Source organism: Ranitomeya variabilis, chromosome 5 (genome assembly GCF_051348905.1).
Source record: "Ranitomeya variabilis isolate aRanVar5 chromosome 5, aRanVar5.hap1, whole genome shotgun sequence".
NCBI classification, from domain to species: domain Eukaryota; kingdom Metazoa; phylum Chordata; class Amphibia; order Anura; family Dendrobatidae; genus Ranitomeya; species Ranitomeya variabilis.
The window spans coordinates 250597824-250619322 of record NC_135236.1 but is presented as its reverse complement, the minus strand read 5'-3'; the positions used below and the strand labels follow the sequence as shown (position 1 = coordinate 250619322).

Here is a 21499-nt window from a genome sequence, read left to right as displayed (position 1 = left end):
GGAAGGTATTGTTAGTTTTTGCATTACGGCAAGTACTGCAAGCAGTAGTACCGCATTTATAAAAACCCCTACACTGCAACCATGTTTTGGATACAGATTGATGAATAAAGCAGTTCGGGGAAATGGAACTACCAATAGATGGTGCTTTCCTGGCTACTACATTTAAGCCGTCTTTTAGGATATCTGCAAGGCTATCATCTTCCAATAAGATAGGTAATCTTTTTAAGACTATGCTTTTAATTTCATTAAATTGACTACTATGTTGGAAACAAACATATGGTTTGTTCTTTCTATTTATTTTTGCCTTCTTACTGTCTACATTATGTGTGAGCAAACTATCTCTGGATTTGTTGTTCACTATTTGTTGTGCCCTGTCCAAAGTCCATCTGGGATATTTTCGTTTTTGTAGTTTATTTCTTAAATTATCAAATTCATTTTTTCTTTCCATTTCATCGCTGCAATTTCTTTTCAATCTTGTATATTCACCTACCGGGATAGATTTGATGGTGTGTTTGGGGTGACTACTTCTGGCATGTAATATAGTGTTTCCACTTAAAGGTTTCAAGTGTGTTTTACTGCCTATGACTTGATTAATAGTTCCCACTAAATCTAAATCTAGAAAATAAATTTGATTATTGTCCCATTTATGGGTAAATTTGATACCATATTCACTTTTGTTGATGTATTCAATAAAGTCTGGTACGGCAGACACATCGCCCCCCCCAAATAATTAGGGTGTCGTCTATGTATCTACCGTACCAGACGAGGGACTCGACAAAAGGATTGTTTACATTATAGATATATTTGCACTCCCAGTATGCCATTGTAAGGTTAGCCAAAGAGGGGGAATATTTAGCCCCCATTGGAACTCCAGTCTTTTGTCTATAGATTACATTGTCAAAAGAAAAGATGTTATGCTTTAAAAGAAAAAAAGTGACTTGTAAGACAAAATTTATAAGGTCTTGGGTACAAGAACTATGTTGTTCCAGATGGAATTGAAGCGCCTCCATTGCTAATGTGTGTGGTATACATGTATATAGTGATATAACATCACAACTAAGCCATGAGTAGTTATCTTGCCATATTTTATTTGAGAAGGTTTTTAACACCTCTCTCGAATCCTTAATATAACCTGGCAGTTTAACCACTAATGGCTGCAAAATGGAGTCTACCCACTCACATAAATATTCACTCATTGAGCCTATACCTGATACAATGGGTCTCATTGCTGGTATGCCCTCACTTTTGTGTACTTTCGGCAGACCATATAATATAGGCATTTTTGGATGTGGCACATATATATAGTCTGCTTGTTTTTTATTGAGGACACCAAGTTCTAGACCTTCATTCACAATGACATTGATTTCTTCATTATATTCTTTGGAAGGATTTCCCTTTAATTTTTCATATGTTTCATTATCATTTAACCCCTTCCCGACCTTTGACGCCACGTAGGCGTCATGAAAGTCGGTGCCAATCTGACCCATGACGCCTATGTGGCGTCATGGAATGATCGCATCCCTGCAGATCGGGTGAAAGGGTTAACTCCTATTTTACCCGATCTGCAGGGAGAGGGGGAGTTGTACTTCAGCCCAGGGGGGGGGGGTGGCTTTGCCCCCACGTGGCTACGATCGCTCTGATTGGCTGTTGAAAGTGCAACAGCCAATCAGAGCAATTTGCAATATTTCACCTATGAAAATGGTGAAATATTGCAATCCAGCCATGGCCGATGCTGCAATAGCATCTGCCATGGCTGGAAATCATGTTCTGCCCCCCCCCCACCGCCCCCGATCTCCTCCCCAGTGCTCCGTTCTGTCCGGTACCCCCCTCCGTCCCCCTGTCCGCTCCCCCGTGCTCCTGTCCGCTCCCCCGTGCTCCTGTCCGCTCCCCCGGTCCTCCGATCCCCCCCCCTGTGCTCCGATCCACCCCCCCCACCACCCCCTCATACTTACCGAGCCTCCCGAAGTCGGTCCGTCTTCTCCCTGGGCGCCGCCATCTTCCAAAATGGCGGGCGCATGCGCAGTGCGCCCGCCGAATCTGCCGGCCGGCAAAGTACATTTTGATCGCTGTGGTAGGTTCTATCACAGCGATCAAAATAAAAAAATAATAAATAAACCCCCCCCTTTATCACCCCCATAGGTAGGGACAATAATAAAATAAAGAAAATATATATATATTTTTTTTCCACTAGGGTTAGGGTTAGAACTAGGGTTAGAACTAGAACTAGGGGTAGGGTTAGGGTTAGGGGTAGGGTTAGGGTTATGGCATGTGCACACAGTGCGGATTTGGCCGCGGATCCGCAGCGGATTGGCCGCGGATCCGCAGCGGATTGGCCGCGGATCCGCAGCGGATTGGCCGCGGATCGGCCGCGGATCCGCAGCGGATTGGCCGCTGCGAATTCGTAGCAGTTTTCCATCAGGTTTACAGTACCATGTACACCTATGGAAAACCAAATCCGCTGTGCCCATGGTGCGGAAAACTCCGTGCAGAAACGCTGCGTTGTATTTTCCGCAGCATGTCAATTCTTTGTGCGGATTCCGCAGCGTTTTACACCTGTTCCTCAATAGGTATCCGCAGGTGAAATCCGCACAAAAAAACACTGGAAATCCGCTGTAAATCCGCAGGTAAAACGCAGTGCCTTTTACCTGCAGATTTTTCAAAAATCGTGCGGAAAAATCTCACACGAATCCGCAACGTGGGCACATAGCCTTAGGGTTAGGGTTGGAATTAGAGTTAGGGTTGGAATTAGGGCTAGGGTTGGAAATAGGGTTAAGATTAGGCTTGTGGTTAGGGTTATGGATAGGGTTAGGGGTGTGTTGGGGTTACAGTTGTGGTTAGGGTTGGGATTAGGGTTAGGATTAGGGTTAGGGTTGGAATTAGGGTTACGGGTGTGTTGCGGTTAGGGTTGTGGTTAGGGGTGTGTTGGGGTTAGGGTTGTGATTAGGGTTATGGCTACAGTTGGGATTAGGATTAGGGGTGTGTTGGGGTTAGTGTTGAAGTTAGAATTGAGGGGTTTCCACTGTTTAGGCACATCAGGGGTCTCCAAACGCAACATGGCGCCACCATTGATTCCAGCCAATCTTGCGTTCAAAAAGTCAAATGGTGCTCCCTCCCTTCTAAGCCCCGACGTGCACCCAAACAGTGGTGTACCCCCACATTTGAGGTACCAGCGTACTCAGGACAAACTGGGCAACAACTGTTGGGGTCCAATTTCTCCTGTTACCCTTGCAAAAATAAAAAATTACTTGCTAAAACATAATTTTTGAGGAAAGAACAATTATTTTTTATTTTCACGGCTCTGCGTTATTAACTTCTGTGAAGCACTTGGGGGTTGAAAGTGCTCACCACACATCTAGATAAGTTCCTTCGGGGGTCTAGTTTCCAAAATGGGGTCACTTGTGGGGTGTTTCTACTATTTAGGCACATCAGGGGCTCTGCAAATGCAATGTGATGCCCGCAGATGATTCCATCAAAGTCTGCATTTCAAATGTCACTACTTCCCTTCCGAGCCCTGACGTGCGCCCAAACAGTGGTTTACCCCCACATATGGGGTATCAGCGTACTCACAACAAACTGGGCAACAAATATTGGGGCCCAATTTCTCCTGTTACCCTTGTGAAAATAAAAAATTGCTTGCTAAAACATCTTTTTTGAGGAAAGAAAAATGATTTTTTATTTTCACGGCTCTGCGTTGTAAACTTCTGTGAAGCTCTTGGGGGTTGAACGTGCTCACCACACATCTAGATACATAAGTTCCTTGGGGGTCTAGTTTCCAAAATGGGGTCACTTTTGGGGGGTTTCTACTGTTTAGGCATATCAGGGGCTCTGCAAACGTAGCATGATGCCCGCAGACCATTCCATCAAAGTCTGCATTCCAAAACGTCACTACTTCCCTTCCAAGCCCCGGCATGTGCCCAAACAGTGGTTTACCCCCACATATGGGGTATCAGCGTACTCAGGAGAAACTGGACAACAACTTTTGGGGTCAAATTTATCCTGTTACCCTTGCAAAAATAAAAAATTCTGGGCTAAAAAAATATTTTTGAGGAAAGGAAACACATTTATTATTTTCACGGCTCTGCGTTATAAACTTCTGTGAAGCAGTTGGGGGTTCAAAGTGCTCACCACACATCTAGATAAGTTCCCTTGGGGGTCTAGTTTCCAAAATGGAGTCACTTGTGGGGAGTTCCTACTGTTTAGGCACATCAGGGGCTCTGCAAACGCAACCTGACGCCCGCAGAGCATTCCATCAAAGTCTGCATTTCAAAACGTCACTACTTCCCTTCCAAACCCCGACGTGTGCCAAAACAGTGGTTTACCCCCACATATGGGGTATCAGCGTACTCAGGAGAAACTGGACAACAACTTTTGGGGTCCAATTTCTCCTGTTACCCTTGGGAAAATAAAAAATTGTGGGCTAAAAAATCATTTTTGAGAAAAGAAAAATTATTTTTTATTTTCATGGCTCTGCGTTATAAACTTCTGTGAAGCACTTGGGGGTTCAAAGTGCTCACCACACATCTAGATTAGTTCCTTGGGAGGTCTAGTTTCCAAAATGGGGTCACTTGTGCGGGAGCTCCAATGTTTAGGCACACAGGGGCTCTCCAAACGCGACATGGTGTCCGCTAATGATTGGAGCTAATTTTCCATTCAAAAAGCCAAATGGCGTGCCTTCCCTTCCGAGCCCTGTGGTGCGCCCAAACAGTGGTTTACCCCACATATGGGGTATCATCGTACGCAGGACAAACTGGACAACAACATTTGGGGTCCAATTTCTACTATTACCCTTGGGAAAATAAAAAATTCTGGGCTAAAAATCATTTTTGAGGAAAGAAAAATTATTTTTTATTTTGACGGCTCTGCGTTATAAACTTCTGTGAAGCACCTGGGGGTTATAAGTGCTCACTATGCATCTAGATAAGTTCCTTGGGGGGTCTAGTTTCCAAAATGGGGTCACTTGTAGGGGAGCTCTAATGTTTAGGCACACAGGAGCTCTCCAAACGCGGCATGGTGTCCGCTAACGATTGGAGCTAATTTTCCATTCAAAAAGTCAAATGGCACGCCTCCCCTTCCGAGCCTTGCCGTGCACCCAAACAGTGGTTTACCCCCACATATGAGGTATCGGCGTACTCAGGAGAAATTGCCCAACAAATTTTAGGATCCATTTTATCCTGTTGCCCATGTGAAAATGAAAGAATTGAGGCTAAAAGAAATTTTGTGTGAAAAAAAAGTACTTTTTCATTTTTGCGGATCAATTTGTGAAGCACCTGAGGGTTTAAAGTGCTCACTATGCCTCTAGATAAGTTCCTTGGGGGGTCTAGTTTCCAAAATGGGGTCATTTGTGGAGGCTCTCCAATGTTTAGGCACACAGGGGCTTTCCAAACGCGACATGGTGTCCGCTAACGATGGAGATAATTTTTCATTCAAAAAGTCAAATGGCGCTCCTTCCCTTCCGAGCCTTACCATGTGCCCAAACAGTGGTTTACCCCCACATGTGAGGTATCGGTGTACTCAGGAGAAATTGCCCAACAAAATTTAGGATCCATTTTATCCTGTTGCCCATGTGAAAATGAAAAAATTGAGGCTAAAATAATTTTTTTGTGAAAAAAAAAGTACTTTTTCATTTTTATGGATCAATTTGTGAAGCACCTGGGGGTTTAAAGTGCTCACTATGCTTCTAGATAAGTTCCTTGGGGGGTCTAGTTTCCAAAATGGGGTCACTTGTCGGGCAGCTCCAATGTTTAGGCACACGGGGGCTCTCCAAACGCGACATGGTGTCCGCTAAAGAGTGGAGCCAATTTTTCATTGAAAAAGTCAAATGGCGCTCCTTCCCTTCCGAGCCCTGCCGTGCGCCCAAACAGTGGTTTACCCCCACATATGAGGTATCAGCGTACTCAGGACAAATTGGACAACAACGTCCGTGGTCCAGTTTCTCCTTTTACCCTTGGGAAAATAAAAAATTGTTGCTAAAAGATCATTTTTGTGACTAAAAAGTTAAATGTTCATTTTTCACTTCCATGTTGCTTCTGCTGCTGTGAAACACCTGAAGGGTTAATAAACTTCTTGAATGTGGTTTTGAGCACCTTGAGGGGTGCAGTTTTTAGAATGGTGTCACTTTTGGGTATTTTCAGCCATATAGAACCCTCAAACTGACTTCAAATGTGAGGTGGTCCCTAAAAAAAATGGTTTTGTAAATTTTGTTGTAAAAATGAGAAATCACTGGTCAAATTTTAACCCTTATAACTTCCTAGCAAAAAAAAAAATTGTTTCCAAAATTGTGCTGATGTAAAGTAGACATGTGGGAAATTTTATTTATTAACTATTTTGTGTCACATAACTCTCTGGTTTAACAGAATAAAAATTCAAAATGTGAAAATTGCGAAATTTTCAAAATTTTTGCCAAATTTCCGTTTTTTTCACAAATAAACTCAGAAATTATCGACCTAAATTTACCACTAACATGAAGCCCAATATGTCAAGAAAAAACAATCTCAGAATCGCTAGGATCCGTTGAAGCGTTCCTGAGTTATTACCTCATAAAGGGACACTGGTCAGAATTGCAAAAAACGGCAAGGTCATTAAGGCCAAAATAGGCTGGGTCATGAAGGGGTTAATAATTCTAATATTTTGTCTTAATAATCTTCCTTATTAATTACTACTATTGTGCCCCCCTTGTCACTTCTTTTAATGACAATGTTTTTCATTTCTTTCAATAGTATAAGGGCTTTTTTATGATTGGATGAAAGATTATTATATTTTTTATTTTTTATTATTTTATTTTTACCATCTTTTAATGATTTTCGATCTTTCTCGATCATTTCCTGGAATTTGTCCATACATTCCACCCTAGATTGTATAGGGTAGAAGTAGGGATTCTTGGTATTAAATGCTACAGATTGATTATCTTTGATGTTATTTTCAATGTCAGACGTAGATAAACTTTGTAAGCAGGTAAGCGCAAGTTGTTCTTTAAAGTCCATATATTCGTATTCATTTATTATGCAGTCTTTATTGTTTGTAGTAGTCTCTTCATTATTTATGGCAAAATGTTTTTTCACTGTTAGGTTACGTACAAATTTATTAACATCCAATATAGTCTTTGTATATATACATAGTCTTTGTAGTATTTGGGGGGGCGATGTGTCTGCCGTACCAGACTTTATTGAATACATCAACAAAAAATGAATATGGTATCAAATTTACCCATAAATGGGACAATAATCAAATTTCTTTTCTAGATTTAGATTTAGTGGGAACTATTAATCAACCTTTAAGTGGAAACACTATATTACATGCCAGAAGTAGTCACCCCAAACACACCATCAAATCTATCCCGGTAGGTGAATATACAAGATTGAAAAGAAATTGCAGCGATGAAATGGAAAGAAAAAATGAATTTGATAATTTAAGAAATAAACTACAAAAACGAAAATATCCCAGATGGACTTTGGACAGGGCACAACAAATAGTGAACAACAAATCCAGAGATAGTTTGCTCACACACAATGTAGACAGTAAGAAGGCAAAAATAAATAGAAAGAACAAACCATATGTTTGTTTCCAACATAGTAGTCAATTTAATGAAATTAAAAGCATAGTCTTAAAAAGATTACCTATCTTATTGGAAGATGATAGCCTTGCAGATATCCTAAAAGACGGCTTAAATGTAGTAGCCAGGAAAGCACCATCTATTGGTAGTTCCATTTCCCCGAACTGCTTTATTCATCCATCTGTATCCAAAACATGGTTGCAGTGTAGGGGTTTTTATAAATGCGGTACTACTGCTTGCAGTACTTGCAGTAATGCAAAAACTAACAATACCTTCCAGAATACAGAAGGAACGAAAACATATCAAATAAAGGAATTTATAAACTGCCATACAAATAACGTTGTTTACAAAATAGATTGTGCTTTATGCAATGTCTCTTATATAGGGTGTACAACGAGGAAACTAAAAATTAGAATCAGGGATCTAACTGGTAACTATACAACGAATCGCAACATCTCAGCTGTTGCTAAGCCTTTTGCTACTTGCCATTCTGGAGATTTCTCAATGATGACAATACAGGGGATCGAATGAACAAAACTTTCCCAAAGGGGAGGGAACATAAAAAGACAGCTTCTCACCAGAGAGGCTTTCTGGATTTATAACCTACCCCTTTGGCCTTAATAGAAAAAACGAAATTATGTATCATTATGCTTAAGAAATTTATTCATTGCTTAAAAGTTCTCTATTTCTTTTTAGTTTTTATTTTTTGTTTATAGCTGATTTGATGTTTTGGTTTATTTTAGTGTTTAATGAAATAAATGTATGTATAGGAACCGGGGAAAGCAGTCAGGTGACTGATAGCGTTAATACGATTGGTCCACTGACACCATGTAGTATTTGTTAGAACTTTTACTGAACTAGGACCTGTGAAAGCAGTCATGTGACTGACAGCTACAATTAGATTGGTCCACTGATACTATATAGTATTTGTCAGAACTCACATTAAACCAAGCATGGATTAAGATCTGATAAGATCGAAACGCGTCGCTCTCACTGCAGCATTCGCAATTATGCAAGGATATGTTTGTATCAAGATTTTAATGGAAAAATAAAGTATCGACTACATACTTACATTGCCGTGTCTGTCGCGTCCCTCGCCTTCAGCTTCCCTGCACTGTGTAAGCGCCGGCCCTAAAGCACAGCGGTGACGTCACCGCTGTGCTTTGCTTTACGGCCGGCACTGACACATTCAGTGCAGGAAGCTCTGAGCACCAGCGCGGACGCCGGGGGACGTGACAGACATCAGAAGGTGAGTATGTAGTGTTTTTTTTTTACTTTTACAATGGTAACCAGGGTAAATATCGGGTTACTAAGCGCGGCCCTGCGCTTAGTAACCCGATATTTACCCTGGTTACCATTGTAAAACATTGCTGGCATCGTTGCTTTTGCTGTCAAACACGACGATACACGCCGATCTGACGACCAAATAAAGTTCTGGACTTTCAGCAACGACCAGCGATATCACAGCAGGATCCAGATCGCTGCTGCGTGTCAAACACAACGAGATCGCTATCCAGGACGCTGCAACGTCACGGATCGCTGTCGTTATCGTTGTTAAGTCGCTCAGTGTGAAGGTACCTTTAGACCACTGTTAATCTGATAAAACACAATTTCAGCAATGTTTCTGGACCAGAGATTATACTAGTGGTATAATGTAGTGAATCAAGACCAACAATGCAACCAATAACCAACAATGTATAATGGGGGTCTCTCTTCCACTCACTTTTACAAATGAAGGGTAGAATTTCAAATATTTCAAATTTTTTGTATGAATAAACCTCCAAATACGGGCAGTCTATGCACATCATATTACAAAGCGTACAAATTCATCAAAATGGGCATGTGATTAATGAATTTTGCCCCAAAGTCCAAAATTGATTTTTTTTTTTTCTATCTTTAATTGAGTTTGCAACTTTTGAGTTGGAAACATTGCACGCTTCGCAAAATGTTGCAAAAAATACGGTAAATTGGCACCCAGTGTGCACACAGCTTTACACATGTGTTTTTCTCATCATAAACTTTGCCATAATGTAATACTTAGCAATTAATTTGAGATGCTAATGGTGTACACCTTCTTAATGTGTCCTCTCTTCTAGAATGTTTTGAGATCCGTAAAGGTCAACAAGGAACTATCAAAGGACAAAATAGACCCTCAAGATGATCTTCAGAATCCACCAAGAGAGATGGCTGAGAAAGATATCCGCAAATTGCAAAGGCAGCTTGAGGAAAAATCTGAAAAAGTACAGTATTACTAGTTTTCATTACTTCTGTAATTTTTACATTCTTGAGCTGGTTAGACACAATTGGGTGAAGCTGGAGTCAGCACTTCCTCTGCACTGAAATGTAGTAGGACATGCAGGGCCGGTTATAGATAAAGTGGGACCCAGGGCAAAAGTTTAAACTGAGGCCCTAAATGCTATCATATTGCACCATCACAGTCAAACATTTCAGTTGCATTTACAGGCACTGAGTTCAGGCTGTTCAATGATCAACAATATTGAAGTCGTTGGATGCTTGTTTCCTGGCCTCTTTACACCGGCTGAGGATGAATGCTGGGCACAGAACGATCACTAATAGATCAATCTGTCCTGATACAGTATCATGTTATCAGCAGCACATCTGAATATTACATCGGGTGAAGTGCTGCCGAGAACAATGATTTTTGTACTTCCATAAACAATCCAATCACACGATGAATGAGCAACATTTTGCTCGTTCCTTGGATGATTGCAACAGCTTTACACCTATGAACTCTCGTTTGTGCAGCCGGTATTTACAAATGTGGATGACACACACAAAGTGTGTGTTACAGTTACATACTGCCACTATGTGTCCATATCCGGCCATCTACATACAGTTGTGCTCAAAAGTTTACATACCCCGGCAGAATTTTTGTTTTGCTTTCTTGTCCTTTTTTCAGAGAATATGAATGATAACACCAAAACTTTTTCTCCACTCATGGTTAGTGGTTGGGTGAAGCCATTTATTGTCAAACTACTGTGTTTTCTCATTTGAAATCATAATGACAACTCAAAACATCCAAATGACCCTGATCAAAAGATGACATACCCCATTTCTTAATACCCTGTATTGCCCCCTCTAACATCAATAACAACTTGAAGTCTTTTGTGGTAGTTGTGGATGAGGTTCTTTATTTTCTCAGATGGTAAAGCTGCCCACTCTTCTTGGCAAAAAGCCTCCAGTGGATTTTGGACTTTTTACTTTTTTAATTTTACTTACCGTATTTTCCGGCGTATAAGACGACTGGGCGTATAAGACGACCCCCCAACTTTACCAGTTAAAAAATAAAATCTTCTTAAAAGTCGGGGGTCTTCTTATACACCCTATGTCGTCTTATAGGGCCGGTGAATACGTGCCTTTTGGGGGGGGGGGAGTGATCCTGATGAGGACGAGGGGGCGTCTCACAGGAAAGTGAGTATCCCCCATTACCTTATCATAGCGCTGCAGCGTGGGGTCTCTGTGCTGGGAGCGGCGGCTGCTGTGCTGTGCTGTGCTGTGGCGGCTCCTCTTCTGCAGTGTGGGGCCTCTGGTGCTGTGGGGCGGTGGCGGCGGCGTATCTTCATACAGTCGGGGCTCCTCCGGCATCTCAAAGACTGGAAGCCCCGCCGGCAACTCCATGGGTACAATGCGGTCAGGTGGCCTCCGGGAAAATGGCCGCTGCTCAGATTCAGATCTCGTCCCGAGATCTCGGGAGACGAGATCTGAATCTGAGCAGTGGCCATTTTCCCGGAGGCAGCTCAATAGGTGCGATGCGGTGGCCCGGCCGCTGGGGGCTGCGCATGCTCAGATTCAGATCTCAACGAGATCTGAATCTAAGCAGCGGCCATTTTCCCGGAGGCCAGCGCATTGTACCGATGGAGTTGCCGGCGGGGCTTCCAGGCTGAGATGCCGGAGGAGCCCCGACTGCATGAAGATACGCCGCCGCCGCCACCGCCCCACAGCACCAGAGGCCCCACACTGCAGAAGAGGAGCCGCCACAGCACAGCAGCCGCCGCCGCTCCCAGCACAGAGACCCCACGCTGCAGCGCTATGATAAGGTAATGGGGGATACTCACTTTTCTGTGAGACGCCCCCTCGTCGTCATCAGGATCACTCCCCCCCCCCACCCACCATATACACCCGGCGTACAAGGCGATTCCCGGCGTACAAGACGACCCCCGACTTTTAAGAAGATTTTCAGGGGTTAAAAAGTCGTCTTGTACGCCGGAAAATACGGTACAATAAAGTGGGTTTTTTTTATGAAGACCTGGATGCTGGAATTTTTTCCTCCCCATTTCATGATATTGCAATTAAACAGAATTGGAGCACAATGAGTTACCCGGTTTGTCTGTACTCATTACCGACAGATGAACTATTAGGACTGTGAACATTCTAAATAATATTGCAGTTATACATATTTAGTTCACACTTTGCATTTTTATGCAGTTTAATCATGTGGTATTATACCCAAAAACACTGTTTGCGACTTCTTGCTCCAGTAATTTATTGGGGCAGCTAAATGTTCGCATTGTTGTTCTCACAATGTGAAAAAAATGCAGTCTTCAGATTATGATGTATGTTTTATAAAAATTGATTCAGATCATATTGCCACATTGATATGATACAGGTGTCCACCTTTAAAATGAATAGGGAGCAGCAAATGACATTAAAAACCACATTAAAAATATGAATATGAATTGGTTTTGCATAGGGAAAGCTCTCCAAACATGTGGCTAGGAGAAACTCTAAGAGAGCCAAGGAAAAAACACTTATTTGATGAGTGAACTTAGTAGGAGTAGACTTATAATTGCAAGCGATAAGGGTTCGTGCACTTGTAAAAGATTTCCGTCAGCATGTGCTTCCATATATTTCTAGCCTGAAAGCAATATTTTAGCATCTCAAGGCAATACAGTTTGCAATGAAGCATAACATAGCTGATTTTCTTAAATTGTTTATCTCACTGATTTATGTGAAAAACTTCAAGTGCCCCCATACGATACAGCTTGGGTACAATGCAGGCAATAATATGCACTGATGCATCTCCACTTTGAAATCCATTCTCAGTTTTGTCTCAAATATAATTCATGAAGAAAACTACGAAAAATCCAAACTGTGAACTGGTTAGTGAATGCCCAAAAATTAAAGCTTGAACAAGGATGAAGATGAATATTTAATACTGAGAAAATTAAAAATGACTTTCAGGTTATATATTGACTTTATTTTCTTCAGATATCCACATTGGCCTCCGAAATCAAAATGTTAAAAGAGAAAAATGAATCTCTAATGAAAGGTTGGTACAACTAATTTGTTGTCATTCATTGGTAAGTTGCTCAGTGGGGTTGTGTTCAGCTCTGTGCAGCTTAATTCCTACTCACCAAAACTGTCAATTTTATGGACCTCTCTTTGGACATGACCATGATGTAACATGAAAGGGCCTTCCTCTAAAATGTCCTCTAACATGTCTGTGTATGGTACAGCATTAATATTTCCCTTTACTGGAAATAAGGGTCTGAGTCCAAATCCTGAAAAACAGGCCTATACCACCTAACCTAACTGTACAGTATACCATGCGTCAGGGACGGACTAGGACTGAAATTCAGCCCTGGCATTTGAAATCACACAGGCCCATGCTGTTCCTGTCCCCAAGCACCAGATGGAGATATATTACTAATATTATCCTGGATGGAGGAAATCTACTACAAGACCAATATTTCTAATAATATCAATTATATTGCTATATAAGATTAAATAATTATAATATAAAAATAATAATATTGCAATATTACAGACAAATACCAACAAACCATAACCAAATATTACCAGCATATGCAGTGTTAATAATACCACTATACTGATCGCTAAAGGGGTTGAGGTTAAAGTCTATGTAACTTCAGACTTCTACCGCACACTGTAAGGATTCTCCGGTGTTGGCATTGGGAGCAGGCTGTCATGTGACTGCAAGTATGAGATTTTCACACCTCTAGCCACTTTCCTACTAATTGTACTCAACTTTGCTAATTTTGCGTTAGAGATTTTGCTTTGTGGCCCATGCTGTTCAACTTATGCCACTGCACATGATCACCATCTCCCAGTGCCGACACTGGAGAATCGTGACAGCGTGCAAGCTCTGTGAGGATTCGGAAGTCCGTGGTCACAGAGTCACTGCAGACTTTAACCTCAACCTTGGACAACTACTTTAACCAAAACCACTGTACTAAGACTGGTATTATCACCATTAGAGATGAGCTAATTTGATCAGGTCCCTGCTTATTCAGCGAGCTATAGCACTTACCGAATATGCTGCAGAGGGAACCCGGATACATGGAGCGCTCCAGCTGATCAGCTGTTCAGTGCTGCAGCTCCATGTGTTGGGGCTGTGTGACAGTCACAACACATGCATGGACAGCCTGTGTATTGTGCTCTCCATGCATGTGTTGTGACTGCCACACAGCCGCGACACATGCAGCTCCGGAGCGGACAGCTGATCAGCCGGAGCACTCCATGTATCCGAGTTCCCTCTGCAGCTTATTCGGTAAGTGCTATAGCTTGGCGAATAAGCAGGGACCCGAGCAAATTCGAGCAAACTCGCTCATCTCTAATCAAACATACAGTGACCATATAGTGGTAATATAATTTCTACACAAGTGCTCTGCAGACCATATATGAGTATATTGTGCAGGTTGTCACCAGTGACGTTCTCACTGATTGTTGTCATTCATTTTCCCTTTTCCTTTGCATTCAGTGCAGACCACCCCACCATGACCTCTTATTCCATCCATAACTCGTCCCTGCAAAATGTCACACACAGACATCTTCACTTCATTGATTTTCCAGGACCCGCCTCATATTCTACCACCTCTACACAAACCACAACTTGTGATGCCTTATAATAATTCCCCTGTGCCTCTTTTAATAATGCTCCCCCTTGATCTCTTATAATACTGACCCTGTATCTCCTTATAATAATAAAAATGTCCTCTGTGCTTTCTTATATTCATAATTATGACACCTTTCTTCCCCTAAAAATGATAACAATTCAGCCATAGTGCCTGCTTATAATAATTACTTGAAGTGCCTCTTTATTGTAATAATGTTCCTGAGCAGGGGCATACATAGAAATAACAGGCGTCCCATAGAAAAAGTTCTGTCACGTCAGTCAAAGAGCATATCTCCCAACATTTTAAGAAAATGTATTGCAGCACATAGACAGTTAGTTTGCACCTACTGAAACCCATAAGTGGTCTCGCTTACTATGATACCCCTTTCATGACCCTCATAGACTATTATGCTCCCAGAAAGCACGATGACTGCACACAGTATGATTGCCCCACACAGTTTACACAAAGTATGATGCCTCACAGCACCCCACACAGTAAGATTGTCACCAGAGCCTCCCATACAGTATGGTACACACAGTATGTTGTCCACCACAGGCCCCTATATATAAATTTTGTAATGCTGTTCATAGCGGCCCCCAGAGACTCCTGCGCATCTTCCAAGAACAATAGCACGTCGTCCGCGTACAGGGCAATCTTTTCTTCATAGTTTCCGTATCTAAATCCCTTTATCTCTCTATCCCTTCATATCGCCACCACCAAGGGCTCAACAGCAATTGCAAACAAGAGAGGAGACAAGGGGCACCCCTGCCGCGTTCCCCTATATAAAGGGAATTCCCCCGACAAGAGCCCATTTACCCGTATCCTGGCTCTTGGAGACGCATATAACAATTGCACCCAAATTATAAATTTCTCGCCAAAACCCATAGCCTTCATAACCGCCCACAAATACCGCCATTCCACACTATCAAACGCCTTAGCAGCGTCCAAAGACACCACAACCCTCTGACCCATATTATTTGACTTTAACTGCATATTGAGGAACAATCGTCTAAGATAACATGCTGTAAAGCTATTGGGCATAAAACCGGACTGGTCTTGGTGTATTAGTGTCGTTATCACCTTGTTAAGACGATTAGCCAACATTTTGGCCAAGAGTTTGATATCTATCTATCTGTCGGATCCTTACCCTGTTTTGGCAGCACTACAATTATTGCCTCATGCATTGACCGCGGCAACTCCCCCCCGCCAGACCAGCAGCATACACCTCCAACAAAGCGGGAAGCAAAACCTCTTTATATTTCTATGTCATCTAACATAATCTACTTGTCAATTATAGCATTTTGAGTTGACAATTGTCAATTCTATATCAGATATTCCTCAAACTGACCTGTGGCATCTGCAGACATAGCCATATGTCAAGTTACAGAGCTCTACAGTAAGAGCCATATTGTCAATAATGTTTGACTATGGATATTGCATGGCTGTGCGCTTGAGCACTTAGGAGGGTAAGTGGATGCACTTTTGGCCTGCCATATAGTGATATATGTATATTAATTGTTTTAAAATACTGGATTTTACTTGCTGATTCTGTCAGAATGAATGCCAGTTATTATGTTGACTAATTTATTTGTATGCTGATGGCCTACTTATGAATGTGACTTGGCCCTCCAGTTATTATTGGACAATAACCAAATGCATTTTTGTGCCTTTAGCTGTTATTTGCAGTAGGATGGTTTTTAACATAAGTTATTACACTGACCCTACTTTCCTTCTGTTTTACCATGCTGTGACGGTCTTAGGTAGAGGAGGGGACCTCAAACTGTCCCTGGAACTGGGACCCTAACTATCCATTTCCTGGGGGTCCTGTTGATTGTAGTGAGGCCAGTCTTCGACCTTACTATGCTCCTGTTAATCCCTGGTTGGTCCCTTCCCCTACCCCATGGAGAGTGGGACAAATGCAATGCGAACAAGACGCAAGACAAAACAGGGATAACAGAAACTCTGTACCATACAAAAGCACCAACCAACAATATGAAGTATGATATAGACAGGGAGGACTAAACTAAATGGCAACAGGGACCAGGAGATAAACACACACACACATACAACAGAACACTTCTACAACTTGTCTCCAAAACACTTAGCTTTAGCACACAGAACAGGAAGACGAATCTCAAATAGCAACCACAAACTCCTATTCAGCACAGCATCTCCTAAGAGCAAGGAAGCAGAGCTTTCACGGACAAGACAGAGAGGGTCTGGCCAGGTTTTATAGGAAGAGACTGCATGTTTCTGACCAACATAGAAAGGGTCCTTAACCTCTTCAGCACCAAAAGAAACCAAATTCATTTAATATGGGATCCAAAGACACAGGCTAAATGGAAGATCTGCGATTTACAATACACAGTGATGTTCTAACCCCCAGAATTCCCAGGTTGGAGTGACATATTCGTGACATGTTTTTTACAAAAGTTTTATATTTCTCTCTATTATGTAGCTAAGCTACGTTTCCAGCAGCAGGTCCAACAGATAAGAAGTATTTCACAAACTGGTCACAAAAAAGAACCTACAGACCCTACTGTGCCCCGTTTATCTGGAGGCTCCAGAAATCTTCAGGAAGCTGAGTCAGGCAGCCAAGGATCATTAACATCAGTAACTGGAAACCAAACTCCAGAAGCATTCTGGTCAGACTCTGTTCAAAGCTCAAGATCGCCAACACCTATAAACACAAGTGCTACGCATTCTCCAGCGAGACTTAATATTCCTGGAGCGATGAGCAAGAGCTGGAGGAGTCACGCAGAGGGATCTCCGCTAAGTCCACGAAGTCAGGGTGAGATGGAGGGATCAGGTGAGGCCCTGGGTCCATTCTCACCTAGGGCTTCAGCACTTTTGTCCCCTAGGCCCTATCAGCCTCGAAAATCGATGTAGACAGAAAGACTTGGAGACGAGATTGCAGATTCAGAATAAGTCATTAATGTATTATACCATGACAAATATTGAATGATTTTGGTTTTACTCATGTATTTGTTAAGTAGCATGTATTTTTCACATGCATATAATCTTTTAGACATCTGCTTACTGAAGTATCACCTTAATAATTGTGTTATTTAATGATTTTCACGAATAGCATCCTAAAGGAGTGTTGTTGCAGAAGAAGCCCTGAATCATGATGTTATGTATGTTATTTATAATTGCCAAGGCCAATTTGTGATGGATAAATATAGTATATACATTACAAATTAACTTATTCTGTATATTTATTATTTTTGATACACAAGATTATTATACTGGGGTGTGAAATCACAGGTTTTGGCTATATAGTTGTATATAGTATAAATCTTCAGCTTGATTTCATGAATAAAGCAGACAATCAGGAGAGATTAAAGGATTCTCTGCCCTATCGTGTTCTTTTATTGACCCATTTGTTTGACTATAGTCTCGTTCAGTTGACCAAGCTGTCTCACTACTGGATTCTTGAGATTTTATATTTATGCAAAATAAGTACATATATATTTAGATTAATTATAGAAAATGTCAGACAATCAGTTATGTTAAGTATACCCCTCTATTACATGTTTCTAATGAAAATGTTTATGAACATTAAATGTTTGATTAACTTTTTTGTCTTATTCTAAATGCTATATTGTCTCTTTTTTTCATTGCACAGTGCTAGAAGCCATCCAAGGGCAATTATAGCAATAATGTTAACTATCCTATACAGTCAGTTGGTCAAATTACTTAATAAACTTTGAGGTTTTATATAAAATGGGAACTTTTTCAACCATAAGATACAGCATCTAAAAATATATTTGTAATACATTTTTCCTAAACCTTACTGTTCATTTAATAGATAGGTAAACATTGTGACCATGGTTCAAGCTATATACAGTTGTGTGAAAAACTGTTTGCCCCTTCCTGATTTCCTATTCTTTTGCATGTTGGTCACACAAATGTTTCAGATCACCAAACAAATTTAAATATTAGCAAAGATAACACAAGTAAACACGAAATGCACTTTTTAAATATAGGTCTTTATTATTAAGGGGAAAAGAAATCCAAACCTACAGGGCCCTGTGTGAAAAAGTGATTGCACCCCCTATTAAAACAAATTAACTGTGATTTATCACATATTTAGGAAACAGAGTTCAAATTTCCTAGTAACCCCCAGACCTGATTACTGCAACACCAGTTCTCAATCAAGAAATCAGTTAAATAGGACCTGCCTGACAAAGTGAAATAGACCAAAAGATTCTCAAACATGGTACAAGGGAGAAACAAAGAAATTGAGATCTATCAGTCTGCAAAAAAGGTTCTAAAGCCATTTCTCAAGCTTTGGGACTCCAGCGAACTACAATGAGAGACATTATCCAGAAATGACAAAACATGGAAAAGTGGTGAACCTTCCCAGGAGTAGATGGCGACCAAAATTACTCCAAACGCGCAGTGACGACTCGTCCAAGAGGACACAAAAGACCCCACAACAACATCCAGAGAGCTGCAGGCCTCACTTGCTTCAGCTAAAGTCAGTATTTATAATGTCACCATAAGAAAGAGACTGGGCAAAAATGGCCTGCATGGCAGAAATCCAAGGCACTGTTGAGCAATAAGAACATAAAGGCTCATCTCAGTTTTGCCAGAAAATATCTTGATCCCCAAGACTTTTGGGAAAATATTTTGTTGACTGATCAAACAAAAGTTGAAGCTTTTTGGAAAGTGTATGTCCCATTACATATAGCGTAGAAGTAACACAGAATTTCAGAAAAGGAACAGCATACCAACAGCAAAATATGGTGGTGGTAGTATTATAGTCTTGGGGTGTTTTGCTGCTTCAGGACTTGGAAGACTTGCTGTGGTAAATGGAACCATGAATTTTGCGGTCTACAAAAAAATCCTGAATGAAAATGTCCCACCATCTGTTTGTGACCTCAAGCTGAGGCACACTTGGGTTACGGAGCAGGACAATGATCCAAAACAGACCAGCAAGTCCACCTCTGAATGGCTTAAGAAAATCAAAATGAAGACTTAAGACTTTGGAGTGGCCTAGTCAAAATTCCTCCAGAGCATTGTAAAAAGACTTATTGCCAGTTATTGCAAATGCTTTATTACAGTTGTTGCTGCTAAGGGTGGCCCAACTAGTTATTAGATTTAGGGGGCAATTACTTTTTCACACAGGGCCCTGTAGGTTTGGATTTCTTTTTGCCTTAATAATAAAGACCTTAATTTAAAAACTGCACGTTGTGTTTACTTGTGTTATCTTTGTCTAATATTTACCATATATACTCGTATATAAGCTGAGTTTTTCAGCATTTTTGTGCTGAAAACACCCCCCCACCCCGGTTTATACATGACTCATGGTCCAGAAAGCCGGTGGGGGGTGGCGGAGCAGCGGGTGACAGGAGCCGGCGGCTTCCAGCACACATCATACTCAGCTACCTGCATGCCCTCGGTGCTGGCACTGTATCTCGTCCCGGCTGCCGGCGCCTGCCTGCAGCTCTTCCTGCCGAGCGATCACGTGGTACCGCTCATTAAGGTAATGACTTCAAGGTTAGATTTCAGAAAGGCAGATTTTAAGGGACTCAAAAGAATCAGAGGGATCCAATGGTTGGATATTCTTAAGGACAAAAATGTCCAGGAAGGTTGGGAAATCTTGAAAAATTAGATTCTCAAAGCACAATCGTTAACAATTCCAAAAAGAGGGAAGAATAGGAAGCATTTAAGGAAACCAGGATGCATGAACACAGGACTTAAACACATGCTAAAAAGGAAGAAAGAAATGTTTATCAAATGGAAAAAAGGAGGCATATCTAAAGAAGACTATATGCGGTCTGCAGAACCTGCAGGGCATGAATCAGATTTTCTAAAGCTGACAATGAATTAAGGCTTGCAAGAGACGTCAAAAGCAGCAAAAAAGATTTTGGGGATATGTAAAATGTAAAAGAAAAGTCAAAGATGCTATAGGATATGTACGGGATCAAAATGATGAAATGGTAAGAAAGGATGTTGAGAAGGCCAAACTTTTAAATTCCTATTTTGCATCTGTTTTCTCTCAGAAAGGAAATGTAACATCAACTGATCTTCACTGTCCTATTAAAGGAGTAGAAGAATCCAGGATATCTACACTCACCGGCCACTTTATTAGGTACACCATGCTAGTAACGGGTTGGACCCCCTTTTGCCTTCAGAACTGCCTCAATTCTTCATGGCATAGATTCAACAAGGTGCTGGAAGCATTCCTCAGAGATTTTGGTCCATATTGACATGATGGCATCACACAGTTGCCGCAGATTTGTCGGCTGCACATCCCAAAGATGCTCCATACAAGGCAGGATGGATCCATGCTTTCATGTTGTTTACGCCAAATTCTGACCCTACCATCCGAATGTCGCAGCAGAAATCAAGACTCATCAGACCAAGCAACGTTTTTCCAATCTTCTACTGTCCAATTTCGATGAGCTTGTACAAATTGTAGCCTCAGTTTCCTGTTCTTAGCTGAAAGGAGTGGTACCCGGTGTGGTCTTCTGCTGCTGTAGCCCATCTGTCTCAAAGTTCGACGCACTGTGCGTTCAGAGATGCTCTTAGGCCTACCTTGGTTGTAACGGGTGGCGATTTGAGTCACTGTTGCCTTTCTATCAGCTCGAACCAGTCTGCCCATTCTCCTCTGACCTCTGGCATCAACAAGGCATTTCCGCCCACAGAACTGCCGCTCACTGGATTTTTTTTCTTTTTCGGACCATTCTCTGTAAACCCTAGAGATGGTTGTGCGTGAAAATCCCAGTAGATCAGCAGTTTCTGAAATACTCAGACCAGCCCTTCTGGCACCAACAACCATGCCACGTTCAAAGGCACTCAAATCACCTTTCTTCCCCATACTAATGCTCGGTTTGAACTGCAGGAGATTGTCTTGACCATGTCTACATGCCTAAATGCACTGAGTTGCCGCCATGTGATTGGCTGATTAGAAATTAAGTGTTAACAAGAAGTTGGACAGGTGTACCTAATAAAGTGGCCGGTGAGTGTATAAACAGATAGATAGTGAGGAAAAACTTAGCTAATATAAATGAATTAAAGTCTCCAGGTCCAGATGAATTACACCCCAGAGTACTGAAGGAGA

At 41.6% G+C, this 21499-nt stretch overlaps 1 protein-coding gene across 2 annotated transcripts in view; it reads left to right on the top strand.

Moving 5' to 3' along the window:
* The window catches only part of LOC143773576 (uncharacterized), a 182900-nt gene extending 164878 nt beyond the window's left edge, over positions 1–18022 (top strand). Inside the window, exons 28-30 of one of the 2 annotated variants that reach the window (XM_077260980.1) lie at positions 9646–9789; positions 12779–12839; positions 16886–18022. In XM_077260980.1, the coding sequence (XP_077117095.1) occupies positions 9646–9789; positions 12779–12839; positions 16886–17316 (636 nt within the window). In that variant the 3' untranslated portion in view covers positions 17317–18022. The remainder of the gene's footprint in view (positions 1–9645; positions 9790–12778; positions 12840–16885) is intronic. The other variant, XM_077260981.1, reaches the window with a different exon arrangement.
* The last annotated feature ends 3477 nt before the right edge of the window (positions 18023–21499 follow it).